The sequence below is a fragment of the Anolis sagrei genome, chromosome 1 (genome assembly GCF_037176765.1).
Source record: "Anolis sagrei isolate rAnoSag1 chromosome 1, rAnoSag1.mat, whole genome shotgun sequence".
Taxonomy (NCBI): domain Eukaryota; kingdom Metazoa; phylum Chordata; class Lepidosauria; order Squamata; family Dactyloidae; genus Anolis; species Anolis sagrei.
In genome coordinates, this window is record NC_090021.1 from 136,185,748 (window position 1) to 136,204,647 (window position 18,900).

The 18,900-nt window shown below is 36.7% G+C and overlaps 1 protein-coding gene across 14 annotated transcripts in view; it reads right to left on the minus strand.

Moving 5' to 3' along the window:
- Nucleotides 1–475: 475 nt before the first annotated feature.
- PUM2 (pumilio RNA binding family member 2) overlaps nt 476–18,900 on the minus strand; it is a 64,142-nt gene continuing 45,717 nt past the window's right edge. For 9 of the 14 annotated variants that reach the window (XM_060787145.2, XM_060787099.2, XM_060787118.2 and 6 more), the window contains 8 exons: nt 12,225–12,492; nt 11,531–11,660; nt 8,598–8,732; nt 8,262–8,399; nt 6,732–6,857; nt 6,501–6,622; nt 4,613–4,805; nt 476–3,621 (listed from right to left, as the gene is read on the minus strand). In XM_060787145.2, the coding sequence (XP_060643128.1) occupies nt 3,490–3,621; nt 4,613–4,805; nt 6,501–6,622; nt 6,732–6,857; nt 8,262–8,399; nt 8,598–8,732; nt 11,531–11,660; nt 12,225–12,492 (1,244 nt within the window). In that variant the 3' untranslated portion in view covers nt 476–3,489. The remainder of the gene's footprint in view (nt 3,622–4,612; nt 4,806–6,500; nt 6,623–6,731; nt 6,858–8,261; nt 8,400–8,597; nt 8,733–11,530; nt 11,661–12,224; nt 12,493–18,900) is intronic. The other 5 variants (XM_060787179.2, XM_060787128.2, XM_060787081.2 and 2 more) reach the window with 1 other exon arrangement.

The window sequence follows — 18,900 nt, forward strand, 5'->3', positions numbered from 1 at the left end:
TAATGAATGAATGCTGGGATAAATCTGGGACAGGCTGATATTCTGTGGCTATTCTTTATAGGAACATTTTTATATAGTAGTAATTGTCCAATGAACATGAGTTGCATATTAAAAAAATGTGTGTGTAAAAAAGGCATGCTATATATGCATGTGTACATACTTTGTAATGAAACTATGCTTTATCGTTTACAAATTAAGTTTTTTTAAAAGGATCATAGACTGAAGAAGCCCCTACAAAACAGGTAGACTTCAAATTTTACACCACAATGTCTACAAAGATTTGCCCCTTTCAAGTATGTTGGATTGAGAGTCACAAGGACAAAACATTGTAAGTGGTTGCTCCAGCAACTGAGAAACTTCAGAGTTAATAACATTTCTGTTAAATGTACCTAATATTTCCATGAGAAGTAACTGTAGTCAATAGAAAAACAAAATGTTCTGGTAGGAATCAATGATAAGACCAAACATATGGCAATAAAGTTATTCACACATTTTCATTTTTTTACAGCATATTACAAGTGAACATTACATTATTCAATATGAACTAAGAGCGGCCTAGAGGCAGAACAGACCTAAACAGACTAGGCAAAATGTCCCATGCCCAAATTCACATCAGAGAAAAGACTCAAGGAAGAGGGGGAAAACATAGTTGTTCTTGACCAAACATAGCATGTCTTCCACATATATGATGTGAGAAAAAGGATTCCTGTTTTCCTAGTATTTCTATTGTGCAAATATATTTCATAAAACTAAACAAGTGTTGGTCAGATAACAGAAAAGAGCATACTATATTAGAAGACAAGTATTCACTTAGGCAAACTAGATTATAGAACAGACTCCCAACATTAACATAAAATATGAAATTATTCTTTCAAGGCTGATCTAGAAAATTGTAGGAAACTTCATCATATTATACACTAGAGAGGATTTATGCCTCTCCTCCAGCTTTCAAGTGAAATTGTGAACAACTATATTCTCTGGTTTAGAAATTTTAAAATTGTTATCAGGCTTCTATTCCTACTGGAAAACTGTTCTCACACAAATATTATTAATTTGATATTTATTCAACTTTTTATACAGCTACTGAATAATTTATACAAGATAAAATGATATTATAAATGTCAGTTGTGACAATTAACATTTAATATTTTCATGTATGACTCTGCTATTCTGTTAAATGATCAACATTATAACTGTGTTTTTGCTATAGGCAAACTTTTATTTTACAAGAAGAGTAACTGTATCACATAAATGTGTTGCTCTCCTAAGTACTCTCCTCCCACCCACCCCCCACCCCCCGAAGAGATCTGGAGTGTTGTGTGGTTTCCAAGCTGTATGGCCATGTTTTAGCAGCATTTTCTCCTGATGTTTCGTTTGCATTAGTGCAGTGGTTCTCAACCTGTGAGTACCCCAAATGGTTTGGCCTTCAACTCCCAGAAATCCTAACAGCTTGTAAGCTGTCTGGGATTTCTGGGAGTTGTAGGTCAAAATGCCTGGGGACCCCCCAGGTTGAGAACCACTGCATTAGTGGCTAGCATCTTCATAGGATCAGATCATTCAGCCCGGAAACCATACAATACTACTCCAGTGATTCTGGTTGTGAAAGCCTTTGACAAGTTCAGGAGATCAATTGTCACGTTCCTACCAAAATCGACTTAAGTGCCCATGTTATTCCATCAAAATGAGTGTCTGCACAAAATACTGACTTGAACAAAATACAAAGCATTTTTATCTTTCAGAAACTGAATGTACAAAGTAAGCTTCTTTCCAAAATATTTTCATAGGCAAAGGATTAAAAAGGATTTTAATTATACACATATGGTCACAATTCTGCCTTAAAAAGGAAACTGGGAAATGTACATAAGGCCGCTTGTAAATGTACACTTTTTATGTTACTGTTACAGTGTCATGTTCAGAGAAAAATTGACAGTATCATACATATTTGCTTTAGGATGAAACAAGCTGTTCAAAAATACAGTACTCTTCTGTACAAAAACAAATCGTGCCACATTTAAGATGGAAGAAGCACTGGTTTGTGTAATCAGATTTCAGTCTATTAATTTGTCTCTATTCCCATTAATGATTAAACTGGTTAAGTTTCCCAATGTCCATATTAACAGAATAGCTATGTTATAAACAAAAAATTTTCTTGTAATACATAAAAGAAAGCTGGTTTGTATTTCGGAAACCATATAAAGATAGAATTTTTAAAAAATCAGTCTTGATTTGCTGAAATAAATTTACATTATACAACACTATGTCAGGGCAAAAAGGGACAGGGGTATGAATATACACTAAAATGCAAATTTTCTTCCCAAAAGGGGTAAAACAAATTACATTTACAGCATGAAGGTTTACAAATGTACATCTGTACAACCAAAGTAAGCATCACTACTCCATTAGCAAGGCTTGTAAAACATTGAAAACGAGAAATCTGTTTACAAATGGTAAACTTACATCTATTAACTACACTTATACAATGCCTATATTTATAAGGAAGCAAAAAGCTATTTGAATATTTAATCATGCTTTAGATGTTGAGCTATCAAGTTTAAGTAGGCCTTGCCCTTTCCCATTAAATGCCTACAGTTTCATCTACTGTGAGAACACAAAGCATATATGCTCAACACGTTCAACTTGTCTTATATTTGTATATGCAAAGCAAAAAACACATATCTTATGCCAGCTATCTGTCTAGTCATTTAAGGTAGGTTTACTCTTTTCCTGGACAGTATGTTGCTGGACTGAAGTACCACCTTGATTTTCTTCTCCTACCTTCTTCTATCAATTAAATATTTAAGGATATATACATAGCTTTTATACACTCTAGAGAAAAGAGTACTATGTTGTAAAAAACTGTTTCTGACGTGAAAGGTAGAAATTGTTCCTCAGTGTTTACATTTGATCATTCCTTAACTGGTATTTGCAGTGCCCTGAATGCTATTTGGATTATAAAATTGTGAACCATCAAAATACAGAACTTAACTTTCTGTAACATGTTAAATAATAAGTATGCAACTGCTCTATTTTCAAATGTTATCAAAAAGATTCCACACAAAGGGGGGAGGGGAGAATGAAAACTAATTCTATATACAATTATATAAACATGTTGCACTATGGAGATGGGGAGACCTACCAGATTGTAAGCCAGTATATTAAAAGAATACTGTACTTTTCCCTTTAAAAACTATTTTTATTCAGTGACTTTACAAGTAAAAATTTACAAAATGTGAGCACAATTCTGATAGTTACATCATTTACAGGCATTCTGTGCTTTGTGAGCCATGCAACCTGATAGGTCTCTGATAAGAAATGGCCATATGTTGTAAATTCATTCCCCCGAAATATACACATGAATATTTTTTTTACAAATGGATGACGTCAATAAATAGGTTTTTTTTAAAAAAAATCACAACATTTTAAGTTAAGTTGTGTGTTTTGATAATTCACAATAAAACTCATCTTCTAGATTGCTGCTTGAATGTGTCTTTAAAGCATTCCATTTGGTGGTCCTCCAACTGGCCCCAGATCAGCACTATTCTTCAGGTAATACTTTTCCAGTTTGGCAAGGATATGTTTGCCATAGGTGTATTTCCGCAGGGTTGTAATATGAGGCCGGATCTGCAGTAAGAAAGGTTAGGTTATCAGAACATCTCCATCACCAAACAGACAAAGAGAAGAGTGATGAAACTGAGAGACAATCCTCCCATTTAAACCTCAGGCAAGCACATACAGTGAGATACAGGCTGGCCTCAAGCTGTATAAGGCAGTATCATCCATAAACCCAGTGCCCCCAGTGGCACAATGGGTTAAACCTTTATGTCGGCAGGACTGCTGACTGACAGGTCAGCAGTTCAAATCTGAGGAGAGCGGGTTGAGCTCACTCTGACAGCTCCAGCTCCTCATGCGGGGGCATGAGGATGGCCTCCCACAAGGATGGTAAAACATCAAACATCCGAGCATTCCCTAGGCAATGTCCTTGCAGATGGCCAAGTCTCTCACACCAGAAGCGACTTGCAGTTTCTCAAGTCACTCTTGACACGAAAAATAAAAAATCCATAAACAGTATTTGAATTCTTCTTGGAAATGGGTTGGGGGCTAGTGAAGTTGTTGTAACAAGAGGATTGTATATTCCATGCAACCAGCTCTGGGCAGGGGGGTAGCCAAAACATTTGCACTGGCTGAAGTTTCTGAACAGTAGTGTGCATTGAAGCAATCCAAAAGGGGCTGTATTCAAGACATGTGCCAATAAAGCCAGGAAGGGCAGAGGTGCAAGGTCCATATAGTATTGTCCACATCTTTCAACTTCCCAGTAAAAAAAAGAGGAAAGTTGAAAAAAAAATCTTTCAACTCCACAGGACAAGCAGTAGATAAAATTACATCTGCTGGACCTGCATCAACTACAGCATACAAGCTAGAACACATCCAACTGTGCCTGCAAATTATTCACAGCTGGAAGTCAAGTGGTCTGCATTCTGTGGTTGAAGGCAATCGGACACTAGAATTAAGAGCCATTAAGGGACTCCAAAGGGTGAAAAATGGGGACTTCTAATATAATACAGATTAAGGGGAATTTCTTTAAAATACTACAGCAGATACTGTGGACAATTACCTTGTGCATTATAATCTTGCGTTGAGCAGGTTCAGCCATGTCAATCATCTTCTGAACAACATAATTTGCATACTGGTCCTTCATCATGGTGTATAAGGCACTGTGAGGACCATCATTCTGGCAACACACCTCATCAATAAGCAAAGCTCTTTCAGCACGAGACGCGTGCGTTACACATTTTTCAACGACATTGCTGGAAAAAAGATATGTTAGTATTTTTTAAATCTGTTAATGTGTGTTTACAAAAACACAATTTAAAGTATGCTTGGAACTAAACAAGTCAGCACTGCTGAAATGATGTGCCAACAAAAATTTATTCTACCATGCTACTCTCAATACCTACCTACAGGTTTATTTTTACAATAGCAGTTGGGATGCAGGAACTACTCTAAAGGTTCCTTTCTTCATGACTAAGAATATAACCAAAGCTCTGAGAAATGTATGAAGAGTCCATTCCTTTATCTGCTTTCCATTCTAATGTTGACGCAGTTTCCAGGAAATACAATCTTGATGTTGGGAAGAACATCACCTAGATCTCTAAATTAGCTAGTTATACTTGTTTGGAATGGGGCTGAAGTAGCTCCCACAACTGAAAACAATGTAAGAATGGATATGGGACTTTTCTCAACAAAGTATCTAAAAATATATGATAATGGCAGATCCAAGTGTTTAAACACAGAATTTTCCAAATCATGATAGCTGCAGTCACTGGATTTTGATTTCAACAGACACTCAAAAAAGAGGCTCTAACCGTGGCATTATGACTTTTTTTTTCTCCATCTGAGGACGCCACATAAGAATTAAACTGAAAATGCTCCGTATATACTCGAGTATAAGCTGACCCAAATATAAGCTGAGACACCTAATTTTACCACAAAAAAAAACCTGGGAAAACATATTGACTCGAGTATAAGATGAGTGGGAAAGTACAAAATAAAAATACATACCAATAAAAATACACTGATGCATCAGTAGATTAAATGTTTTTGAATATTTACATAAAATTGTAATTTAAGGCAAGACTGTCCAACTCTTATTAAACCATTATTCTAACCTTCTTCAGTGTAAAAGTGCTTACGCGTTCTTCCAATAATATTAAAAAAGTAAAATAAATGTAATAAAAAATAGAACAAAATAATGGATAATAATAATAAATTGAGTAAGATAATAAATATAACAACAACAACAACAACAGACTAAAATGATAAATAAATCTGACTTGAGTATAAGCCGAGGGGGGCCTTTTCAACCTAAAAAGAAGGGCTGAAAATCTCAACTTACACTCAAGTATATACGATACTTGGTGGAATCGACAACAGAAGATAACACTCCTTTGCCTTTCTGCACATGATCCCTCTTATGTGACCGAGACTCCTGTCGCCCTCCAATCTGCCACTACCATGTCCCTCTCCCCAAAGTTCTTGACCCTAAGGTACAGTTTACTAAGAAGACACAGGTAGGTTAATTACCTGTAATGTGCTCTAAGTGTACTTCTAAAGGAGTCAGATTCAACAAGGGAAAGGGTGTTAATTTTTAAATCTCAAGGAAGCACTACAATCCATCTAAACATTTTCTCAACCATAATATATTAAATGTTTTCTTTTCAGATCTGGATATTTTCATGACATCAAAATAGTGTAGTTTTAAGGATATAAAACCCCATCACCAACAGAAGACTCCTGTTATTACAACAGAGAGGGAGGGGATTCCACCTTTCCTGTACACTCAATCTGCTCCAGAAAAAAGGAGAAGATGACTAAGTTCATCGGCCGAAGCAGATGTCAACACACATAACAGTGCATGTCATGTCACATTTGGCACGCTAACTTGAAAAGCTTAAGACAGGGAAAAATAATTCAATTTTCAAATTTAAACAGACTAACCATACCTGGCAAACTTATGCTGACTCAGAGTGAGAACCTTTCCTCTGATTTCAGTAACAATTTTACTCTTGTCTTCAGGACGACCGTGCTCCAACACATGCTGGATGACATAGTTTCCATACTGATCCTGAAAGTAACACAGTTAGATCTATAGCAAGTGTTTGCCAATGAGAAATTAATTCTTAAATGTATTTTGCAATATGGGCGCCTGCCACAATATTTTAGTGCCCACCAACCTGCACAAGTTGTTCTGTGTGTTGGTGAAGTTCTTCTAAAATGGGCAAAGTCTGTTCAGCAGTGCAGTGCTCCAGAATACGCTGAATTACTCTGCACCCATAAGGATGAGTCGAAAGGACAAATACCTTAAAATAAGAGGTTGCAATTATTACTTGTTATTTTCTATACATTTTTCTATTTCCTGACAAAATTGCTTGATACGTTAAGGTCTTCAGACTGTTCTGAACTGAATGAATCTGCAACCTCAAACCTGTGACTACTATGTCTTGTAAAAACCCTTATAACAACTTGTCGTGTAAAGACCCCATATACAGGGTGAGGCAGCATAACTTCCTTTTTTATAATGCGTGCCATTCAGTCAGTTGAAGACGTAGCGGAGCGCTAGTGGTCTCGTTCGAGAGGCGGGAGTATAAAGTTTTGTCCTGACACAGTTCAGTCGCCATCATGTGTTGGAACAGTGAGGAGTGTGGTTTTGCCGTTGGGACCTACTTTTCGAGTGGATTTGGAGTGGCCAGCACGCCCTCCAGATTTGGCCCCTTGTGATTTTTTTCCTATGGGATTTTTTGAAATCCTGTGTTTATGTGAACCGTCCAAGAACCCTAGAAGATTTGAAGACCAACATCCAGGAAGAAATTGCCAACATAACGCCTGCTATGCTGGCAAGAGTCATGACAAACGCCAGAAATCAGTTTACTCAGTGTATGGAGAATGGAGAATGAGGGACATCACCTACCTAATTTGATCTTCAAAACAACGTAAAACAAAACTTTAGGTATGCACCTACATTATAAAAAAAAAATCTGATTCGTACAATGGGTTTTATTAAGTTTTGAAAAAAGGAAGTTATGCTGCCTCACCCTGTAGATAACGTTGTATAGCGAGTCCTACACATTTACAGGAAAGTTAAGGGGAAGAGGACCCTGTGAATACTTCTCTAGGGATCTCGGAGTCCTCCAGCATAATGCTATGGTCAACATCTGCTGGGTGCTGACCATGGCATTTCACTGAACAACCAAGACATTTCTAGAGAGAACACTTTGGTCAAATCGGCAAACAATCAAATTTGCAGAAGTCAAACCCGCAAATGTGGTGATTGTCGGTGAATGTACACAACATAGAAGAAACGGCAGTAGCAGAATGAAATACATGAAGTTCTATCACACAAAAAACTCTTAGTCAACAGTTGCGTGTTGAGAGAACAAGCTGGAGTTCATGTGGCAAGGAAAAAAGAATTGTTGGAGAACAGCTCAGATCACCAACACTGGCAGAATGAGAGCAGGGTCCTCAACCAAAGCTACTCATTTTTAAAAAGTTCCAATCATAGCTCAGTGCAGGCTGAGCATCCATGTGTGTTATTCAGGGAGACTATGAAGAAAAGGATATTCAGTGAGTGTTGAAAGGATCACAACATAAGTCTAGATGAGCCTCTCTGAGAAAATAAACAGATCTGTACTTGTTTTAGTATGTTACCCACCTGCCAAAATGAGTATGTAAATAATCATTCAGTCAAAGGAAGTAAAACTATGTACCTGTCCTTTGAAAGCATCAATAATAAACTGGAGTGACTGCGGCTGGACACATTCAATACACTTTTGAACCACGTGGTTTCCATTTTGATCCTTCACACATTTCAGGACATGACCATCTAGTTCCTTCACCATTTCATTCTAGAAAGGAACAATATGAGGTTACCAAATTACATGGTTCTAATTAAAAATGTGATTTCTTGAATCTTTAACAGCATACCATCTTCAATAAAAAACTAGATCAATATTTTATTATGAGTATATATTTCAGTAAAGTAAGAGAGAAAATATTTCATGTTATATTTTAAGGAAAAATACAAAAATATTGTTCTAACTTACAATTACCTGCTGGTCAGGTGAGATGGACTCTAATGCTTTCTGAATGACACGACAACCATACATCTGCAGAGCTAATGGGAGAACATGCCCACGGATGCGAGTTGCAAGTGCTAGCTTCTGGTCAATGCTTCCAAACTACAAGAAAAATGAAAGCCCCATTAACAAGGCCAACCACATGTCTACCTGTTCTACAAGACAAAGCCTCCTAAGAACTTAATTATTCTGGTTTTTACATATTCATTTGACATTTGCTAGTACAAATAAAATCTGTGAACCCTAGATTCCTTTCTATCATTCTTGTTTTGAGAGTCTATTATATAATCTGAAAATACTTGAAATCAGACCTCCCAACCAAGACTATGTAGAGTTCAAATGTATATAAATCTGGTCCTGGAACATTTTTCTGATTTAACTTTTATGAACTTTGCATCACTGGAGTGAACTTCTGTGGCACAAAACAATAAAACAGTTTTGCTTAGCAAAATATTAGTGTGGTTCCTTTAGCAAGTTTTCCATGAAACATTACAACTGTTTGAAATCTGCAGTAATTCCAGAAAATCAAGTAAACAAGCACAATATTTTCAGAGCAGCAGTTTGATTTTGTTATAACTTTCAGAAACAAATGTAGTTTTTTTTTTGTTTTTTTCTCCAACTCTGCCCTGATATCTAGGCATAAATAAATAAATCTGCAGCATCTTACCTAAGATGCTTCAGTATTTGGCTGAGATCCTGCATCACGAGGAGTATATCTGGCACATAGCTAGATCTCCAAATCCTACCTTCCAAAACCACCTTATTTATTTCCTATATTTATACCCCACCCTTCTCACCCCTGAGGAGGGACTAAGGGTGACCTTGAAGCTATTCAGGTCCCTCAACATTAGCACTTCCATGTTGTAGATGGACATGCTGCAAAGACACTCTCAGCAAGTTTCTCCCAAGATTCCCAAGGAGTCTCCGTGGCTACCTGTTGCATCTTGTCCATGTATTGGAAAATAGTTCAGTCTGTCTACTCTGATTTCACTGCTCTCCAAGAATATGAAAACAGTTGCATTGGGAGCCCTGTATTGCTTAAAGGATCTATGGGAAGAAATGGAGCTGTGAACAGTGCCTGAGTGAACAGGCCAGAACACTGGGACATCCCTGGGGATTATCAACAGCATGGAGTTGAAAAATACTTTTTGAGAAAGAAAAAAGGACAGTCGCAAACCTCTCAAGAAGCAAAGCATCTCACCTTCTCCACTGAAAGAGAAGGGGAGAAAGGGGGGGGGGAGACATCACTCACTTCAGCAACAGACGCAGACAAAGTAACCTCGATTGACTTCTTAAAATCCTATATTTACACAAGGCTGAAAAAATGCTTTTAAATCTGCTGTTAGTTTATCAACTTTGTCAACAAAAACATATTTGAGAGGTAAAGTGCATTTTTTCCCTCTGTTGGAAATTTTAGAGATAAAAAAGGACTTTAAAATCTAATTAGAGGAACTATTCTCCAGGAAATTCCTAAATCTACCTGATGAAAGTATCTGGTGAGACAAATTATAAATGGTGAACATGAATTAATTTGTTAAAGATTATGCTATAAGAACCATGGGAATTAGAATAAACATACCTAAAAGCTCAATAGCCATAACATTCTGGGATGCCTTTGGATTGAGTCCAAACAGCAAATAAGACAGGAAGTGACCATAGAGATGAACCATCAAGAAAACCATAGACCCTGAGATATAGCTTGAAATACAGAAAGAAGGGAAACAACTAAAAGAGCTGTAAGCTACAGCATACTAAAAGTGAAAGTGACCAAAGGAGGCACTACAACAAATATTCAAAATTAGACATTTGGGTTGTTGTTGTTTTTTTTAAAATATATATATATATACAGAAATGACTGCAAGATCAACAAGACCAAGATTCAAAGATCAGAAAGAAGCTCCCAAGAAAATATTGCTTCCACAAGAAGAACATCCAATGGGGGAAATCTTGACCCAATTAAGAAGCATTACTGATGGATTGAAAAAATTGGAGGCTAGGTTTGACAAGAGAATTATACAGGCTGAAGATTATTTACAGAAAGGGTAATAGGGGATGAAAGAGGCTATACAACCGATGGCAAACAATGAGAAATATTTTGAAGCAGCAAGAAAAGCAAAAACAGAAAATAAAGATAACAGAAGAGGTACAAAAGAAGATGCAAACCAATTTCCAAAGAGATTCAATCCAACTCCAAAGATCACAGTATGCACAAAGAGAAAAACACTTTGAGAGTGAGGGGAATACCGGAATGTGCACAGGCACTTGAAATGGCAGTAACAGCAGTTGTGGCTGGAATCCTTGGCAGACCAGACAAATGATCAAGACACAAATTGACAGGGTTGTTTTAACTGATATGCAGGAAATCGTTTGCAGTAAGTTAGGTCACTGTCCAAAGCTTAGTACTCTCTACAATGACTTCCGTCAGTTTTCCTGAGTTAACAACAGGGGTCTCCTTCCCAAACTGCTGGAGAAATTAAGGGTCAAACCTGAACTGTTCTATATGCCAAACATTTGAACTGCAGCTAAGAAGTTAAACATAAACAGAGTTTATGATTTTTCTATATATACTAATCCAGGGACAGGGTGGTGAAAAATCAAAGACCCCTGCCACAGTTTAGGACACTTAAATCCAAACAGTTTCAGTGATAGAGATATAGGCATGAACTCAACTTTCAGAGAAATGAAGGGACAAGTGCTTTGTTTTGGTAGGAATGCATCTCAAAGTGCAATTATAAGAATTTATTAGAAATTCTGTTTCCCATCCATAACTGAAAATAATAAAATGACAATGTTTGCAGCCTTTAGGATTACGAACGTGGAGTTATCCAAATCCTCCTAAATTTGGACACATTTAAAATCATTAAAACCTTCTTCAACAAGTGTCATCTTCACACACTAACCTCAAAGAACTTCTGTATCACATAGTTTCCAAACACATCCGTCATCAACTGATATGCAGCTTGCAGAATCTCACTAAATACCATCTGACGCTCAGCTGGAGTAGCCCGTTCTAGTTTCTGCTGTATAAACCTGTAAGTATCAGAAATGTATATAATGCTATAAATAAAAGAGCCCAGATACTGTAAAATTCTGAAAGGAAAAACCCAAAAAGTTTAAGACAATACGGAAAGCTATTCTTTCTTGTTTTTACAATGTTTATTAATATTAAGTGGTAAAGAGAAAGGTTACCTAGATATGGGTACTGTACATTAAGGATACATTATTGATTAGCATTGCACTAATCAATAATGTACCCCTTTAATGTACAGTACACATTTCTAGGTAATTCATGCTTTCAGTAGCATAAAATTAATGTAAGAGGCTTGTTACTCACTGATAACTGTGAGATTTCGTCCCACATTAGCCTTCTGTACAATGAGCATAGAAACAGAAAGTTAATACTAAATTTCTCTATATAAACAGTGAGAATGAAGTACTCTCTGAACAAAACTGCAAAGAGGCCTCATCTGGGCATTTCTATGTCAAATACTGAAATGATTAAAATTGACAGTGTTTTATCAAAGACCCAACTAAAGGGAGAATTGATTACTGCAAATATTCTCCCAGTTATTTAGCACTGATGCAAATACCTACCTAGAGCCATGCTGGTCTCGGGAAAACTCAACTATGTGTCCAACCAGGTCTCTTAGCTGAAGATTAGGGAAGCGATTGTTTCTGAAATCCTCCAGTAACCTGCTACGCCCAGAAGGCATAATGTCAGATCTACTGTAACGGAGCCGTGAGGGAGGAAACAACTGGCTGCTGGAGCTGAAGAGACTGGAAGTACTTGCTGCACTGCGATACTTTGCTTCTGCTCCAGGTGCTGCAGAGATATAGCGACCACTACCATTGGTCAGTCCTCCTAAAATGAAGCAACTCTGTTAGTGAGAAGTCTTAAACACACTATTGTTAAATTGCATTTTATTAGAAATAGGCAAGACTAGAACCATGAGCACATTTTCACATTTGCTATATAGTATGACTTTCTAAATATGGCAGAAAAGAACAAAAAAATTATCCCCCTCCAAAAAAACCCAGAAAGCAAAAAAATCTGATAATGACAGGTCCAACATCTCCTTGTGGAGTGAAAAACCAAGATATAAACATAATAATAATAATAATAATAATAATAATAATATCAAACAACAATCTTGCAACCAACCTCTGAACACTACTGCCCTTCCAGAGTGGGCACTTATATATTACATATTAATCACATGATTTCAACAATACTCAACTGATCCTTCCAGCTTCTTTTATGTTATGTCACTCTACTAGGATATAAAGAGATTTGCATCTGCTGCTACACAACTTAGGTCTAAGGCACAATGTAATATTTCAGCAGACCAGCCTCACTACAAATTTACACAAAAATACAGTAAAAGTAGATTGTATCTCTTTACTTTTAAAAAGATACTCAAGCGATACCCTGCTCTGATTTACTTTTTTAAAACCACTTCTCCAACAATAGCCATGAACCTCCCCTCATATTGAAACAACAAAGTTGAAGGATGTAAGTAAAACTGAGGTGCTTCCAAACATGACATGCTTAACCCTTTTCATTCAGTCAGCACTCCAAACATACTAAGCTGATGGATATGATGCAAGCACCTGCACAGGTTTATAGTTAATGGCGGAATGGCCTGCAACCAAAATTCAATTAGTGGCTACATCAACTAATTGTATTAAATGTACAAAATTCTAATGCGGATTGGTTTAGATAATTGTTTATAAAGGGATATGAAATATTTCCAAGACAGCACTGGGTTATATCCAAATATTCCTTTGAGTTTCTATGGAGGACAGTGGGGGAAATCCCACCCTTCAAAGAAAAGCATATACGAAGAGGACCAGGGAAATCACCCACTATCAGTAATGGAGTATGATTGCAGTTCTCCTTGTGCTAAATTGCTATGCTTCACTTTGGTTAATCCCCCACGTACATTGTAGACTTATGTGGCTCAATCAAGTCTTGAAAAATCCCACCCCCAAAAAATCTAGAGAAGCTTCCCAGGAGTGTAATGGAGAAAAAAGAAAAGAAAAGATGACTGCATGCGGAAGCAGCAGGAAAGTTCAGAGAAGCATCTGACTATGATCCTGTAACAAACTCAAAATAACTACATCAGAACTGAGTTTGGTTGGGGTCCTCTGGAGATTTCAGCACTGGTATCCATGCTGTGTATGGTAAGAATGGAATGAGGATTTTAGGCACTACAGAGGAAGAATGGAAATACCAACCTCCACAATGCCCAAAAAAGAGAGAAAGGGAAACGGGCACATTTTTATCCCATTAACAGACTAGCAGTTATAATAGTTCTTGTGAAAGCTGATATCTTCATCTCCATCCCCCTACCTCTACAATCTCCCTTAGTGTCAAAGGGCCCCGGTAAATAATTTGGGGTGCTGAGCAATGAGGGGGTCCCTGGAAATGGGGTTGAGGAAAATTTCCTAAAGTGGAAGCTTGTTTCAATCCAATTTTAGCCTGGATAGCTTCCAGGTTGAGGAAAGTAACAGTCGCACAATATCCTGTGTTGATCAGGCTTCACCTGGAATGCTACATTCAGTTCTGGACACCTCATTTTAAGAAGGAAGAGCTGGATTCAAAGAAACATAACAAAGATGATAAGAGGTATGGAGAACAAAACATATAAGGAAAGGTAGGAGAATATGTTCAGCTTGAAGAGAAGACTAAGGGTAGCATAACTGCATTTTTAAACAGCATAAAGGCCGTAACAGTGATGATTGTGCAGGTTCATTCTTTGCGGCTCCAGAGAGTAGAAACAAGTTTAATAGTTTTAAATTAAAGGATAAATTTTGACTGGACATTAGAAGGAACTATTTGACAGTAAGAGTGGTTCTGCAATGAAACCAATTGTTCAGAATGGTGGGGGTTGGGATCTCCTCTGACAGTCCTAAAAAAAAAAGGTTGAACAACTATATACTGGGGGTGGTTTAGCTGGAGACCCTTCACTGATGAGCGGGTTGGATTTGATGGCCGACAGGGGCCCTTCTAATGGTATGAAATCCCAAATTATTATGTTTATTGTTTTATGCAATATAGTTTGCTGGGGGGGGGGGTTGCATTCTTATATTTAAAAGAATTTTAGGGCATCAAAATTAAGTAAATGAGATGAATATTGCTCGACACAGCAATCAATATATACAAAAAATCATTCCTGCATACAGCAAAAGGTTGCCATACAAATTAAGAAGCTGAAGTTTTAAGAAAGGATGGCATCAAAATGTTTTGAGAGACATGGCCAGAAAGTGCTTCTGCCTAAACAAAGAAAGTATTTCAAATGTCTGTTGAATGTCTTCCCTGTAGGCCACACTCCATGTTAATGCATCAGCTCACTCAACTCACTTGGAAATTTAGAAAAGCCTATTTGTGCACTGGAAAAAAGTAATAGGAAAACCTACATTCTTTTAGGAAATCTCCAGTTGTGACTTCCTCGACCCTCATATCTAGACTTTCAAACCACACAGACTCTTCTGGCTTTATTTTGTATAGATTATCTAGATTGTTTTAAAGACCAGGACAGGTAATGCACATGGGACATAGTTTTGAAAAAAAAAGCACATTAATTTTGCATTCGTTCAATATCCACTGAAAAAGAAGACACAGAAGGGAGACATAACTTGGTATTATCAGATAACATTGAGAAGATTTCTTCTGTGCTCATCTTTGAAGGAGCATGTCAATCTCTTGTTCTGCAGATATGCCTGAAATCTGGGGAACATTCTGCAGTGAAATTAATCCAGACATTGGGAAAATTATCTGGGAATGTAGGTATTCGACTGAATGTAGTAACATTCTGAAGGCCACAAGGTGGCAGCAGAATTTGCTTAATAAGAACAAGAAACTGTTATTTCCTTTTTTTTAAATTCTAACACATAACAGCTAAAGCTCATATTAATGAGCTACACAAAAGTTTTCTTGTTTTCAGCTTGAATTATGACTGTTAGAATTTAGATCCAAATAACTTCACAGTGGAATTAGCGCACACAATCAAGGCATAAAAATTAGGAATACCTTGCACACATTTTTGTTTTTAAAAAAACCCAAAGCCACCGAGGCAAAGTAGTTATATTTCCCATCAGTTTCAATTAATTGACTGTAGATAAATGGTGCATGACCAGATCTGTAATTTTTCAGGGAATAAATCACATCTTATTTATTTGGAAAAGTGTCCCTGGAAACAATTTTTCTTTTAATATTTGGCAGCTACTCATAGACAATGAACAGACGTAAACTTGCTCTCACTACTACCAAAAAAAAAAAAAAAAAAAAAGAAAAAAAAAGAAAAGAAAAAAGAGCCCTGCTTCAATCTTTTATAAAGCTTAACATAAAAGAGTCAGCTAAAATATTGGTCACCACCACCTCCATAAGAAATTCATCTACCATATGGGTCTGTATGAGGGACATGAATCCTATGAACACATTTGTTCCAACTTTATGGAAAGAAAGACCATAGCAACATAATAGCAGACATAATCCTAACAGAGGTGGCAACAGGGTATCTATTAAAGTGAACATGGGGAAAAGTAAGGCTTACTAACAGCAAGTAAGCATAAATGCTGGGAAAAGTTATAAGCAATAGCTCTGTCTCCATATTTTCTCTACAACAGGATAAAACAATAAGGACTTTTTGGTGATATTGGTGCCTTTATCCACATGGTAAAAGTTTTAAAAAATTATGTAAGAGATTCCAGGTTTGATCCATAATTTTGATGGTAGCTAGAAATATTTTCCAAGATTATTATAATTATTCTCTACTAAATGGCAAATGCCAATGCTTTCTTTAAGATTAAGAAATCATCCATAAAACTTTAGCATCTGTCTCATCCATTTTGGGATGTGAGAGAAGGAAATGTTAGAAGCTGCATGGGAAAAAACTGGGGGAAACCACTTCTTCAATTTCTTTTAATCAACCAGAGCAACCTAGATAAAATGTGTTCCTGCTAGCAGAAAACCTGGATCCAGCCTAGAATACAGAAGCTACTTAATAAAAATAAATTCATTCATTAAGATACCAGGAGTAAGCTATTTTTGCAGGAAACACCTGTGGCTCATTTAGTCAAAAAGCTACAATAATTTCAAACAGTGTGCGTTCCTAAAAATATGGAAGCCTAAAAATGTATCATGTTCAGTAGCCTCATATACATTTAACATCCTCAAATGTGTTTTAAAATTCAAACGTAAAAATGCTATAGTTATAATTCACTTTATTTTAAAATTTGATTGGGTATTTTCCAATAAATTGTCTAGAACAAGTGACTTTTAGACAGAGAATAAAAATATCTCCTAAAATGTCTCTATGTTTATAATAAGTATTTTTCTGAATTTGTAGCCTCTCTATTCAGAGAAATAAATAAATAATCACTTTTAAAATTCCATTAGGCGAGAGAATCGTATCATTTGGAAACTAGCCACTCTCTGGAATGAATAGCAATTTAAAAATGTGAAATGAGTCACACTAATCAAGCATGAAAAGCTACAGAACATGTATTGGTTGCTGGTTTCAATTTCCAGATAAGACATTTCATATTTAGACCTTATACAATTGATTTTAAAGCTTGAGCCCATAGAGCTACAAAGGTATATTTAGCACTGTTTCAGTCAAAGCATGATTATATATAAGAAGCTATAGAAGGTGTTGAGTTCAAGTTGTCCAGCATCCAGGATATGCCTGATATTACTATTTTGCTCCTTCTGTGACTTACCAGAAGAATGAACCAAACTATGAAAACTAAGGGAATGCTTGATTCATTTACTTTAGGCAGGTTATAAATCAACTTTTGTTCTTAATTCAGAGAATAAAAACATCTCACCCAAAGCTTGAGGGCAACATGCTAGAATATAGTACTTTACTTGGAATTATTACATTGAATTGTGGTAACAGCCACCAAATATTATTCCCTATGGTAAATATTTTTTTTTAAATATCCCTATTCATTCCTTTCCTTCACAACAAGGACCCCTGCATTATTCACTACTGGCTACGGCAGTGAGCATTGTGTTCCAGGTCTTTACATGAATTATCAGAAGTGTACAGGACACAAGTATGTTCTCCAAATGGCTAAGACACTTTCTGAGGCTTTATTGGTTTTTCATAAAAGCTATGTTCCACATAGTTTGAATTCTGGTATAAAGAAAGACTGGAAAGTTTCCATAATGGAATAGAGGTTGCAGCCATTTGCCAGGTTCTGGAAAGGAATAAGTGTGGGGGGACTTTCTGCTTTTTGCAGGGGATTGGACTGGATGGCCCATGAGGTCTTTTCCAACTCTATGATTCCTTTAAAAATGGTTTTGGGGATGTTCACATATAATTAATGCTTAATGCAGAAAGTTGTATCACTAGATCCACCAAAGATAATGATCTGGCTGGCCATCGCTGCAAATGAGAAAAATGCAATGAGTCCCCTCTATGTTTTTGGAGTAACATCCCATGTTTTGATTTAATCTAGTCTGGAAACTAGAAATATCTGCAGAATTGTAAGTCCTTCATTTACAGTAGGATGTTTTGCTGACTTTCTCTTCTGTCTGAATCTTCCTAAATTACCATGTAAGTCAACTTTATGTATAAGTTGAGGATAGGTTTGGGGGCCAAATTAGCAATTTTTATATGACTTGTGGATAATTCATGGGAAAGCATCAACGTTGCCTCAGAGGGTCAGCTGTCCCTAGCCACTGCTACCATTTCCCAGCCCAGGCATTTGAAAAGACCATAAGTGGTACCATGGTAGACAGAGTAGAGGGAACTAAGCTCTTGTCTTTCAGCACTCTACTCAGAGAAGAGGATGGTTCACTTAAGGTACAGTACTCACACTGACCTGTGGATAAATCGACCCAGATTTTTTGGGTTGATTTTCTTGTCTAAAAATTCTAGACCTATATATGAGTATACTGAATCACACAAAGGTGAAGAGAAATCCCTATCTTTAGCAACAGCATTTCTGCAGATATGCCAAGGCTTCTACTGGGAAATAATAAGTGTTTACATATGCTGAATTCTGTGACTGTCAGCCATTGTGTTACAATGAAAGGGGAATTCTTACATGAAATGCAACAGAAGGCTTCCACTGCTTCTGGGGAAAGATGCATTCAGATGCAGCATAGCCTGATTCCCCTCATTACAAAGAGTGTAAGAAAAATTTCCCAAGTGACAAATTTTATATGATAAACAGCAAAACCGGGCTCTAAACCATGCAACTCTTATAGTCTGATGTTCCTAAATTCAAAACCTTTAATATCCATAATATTTTCATC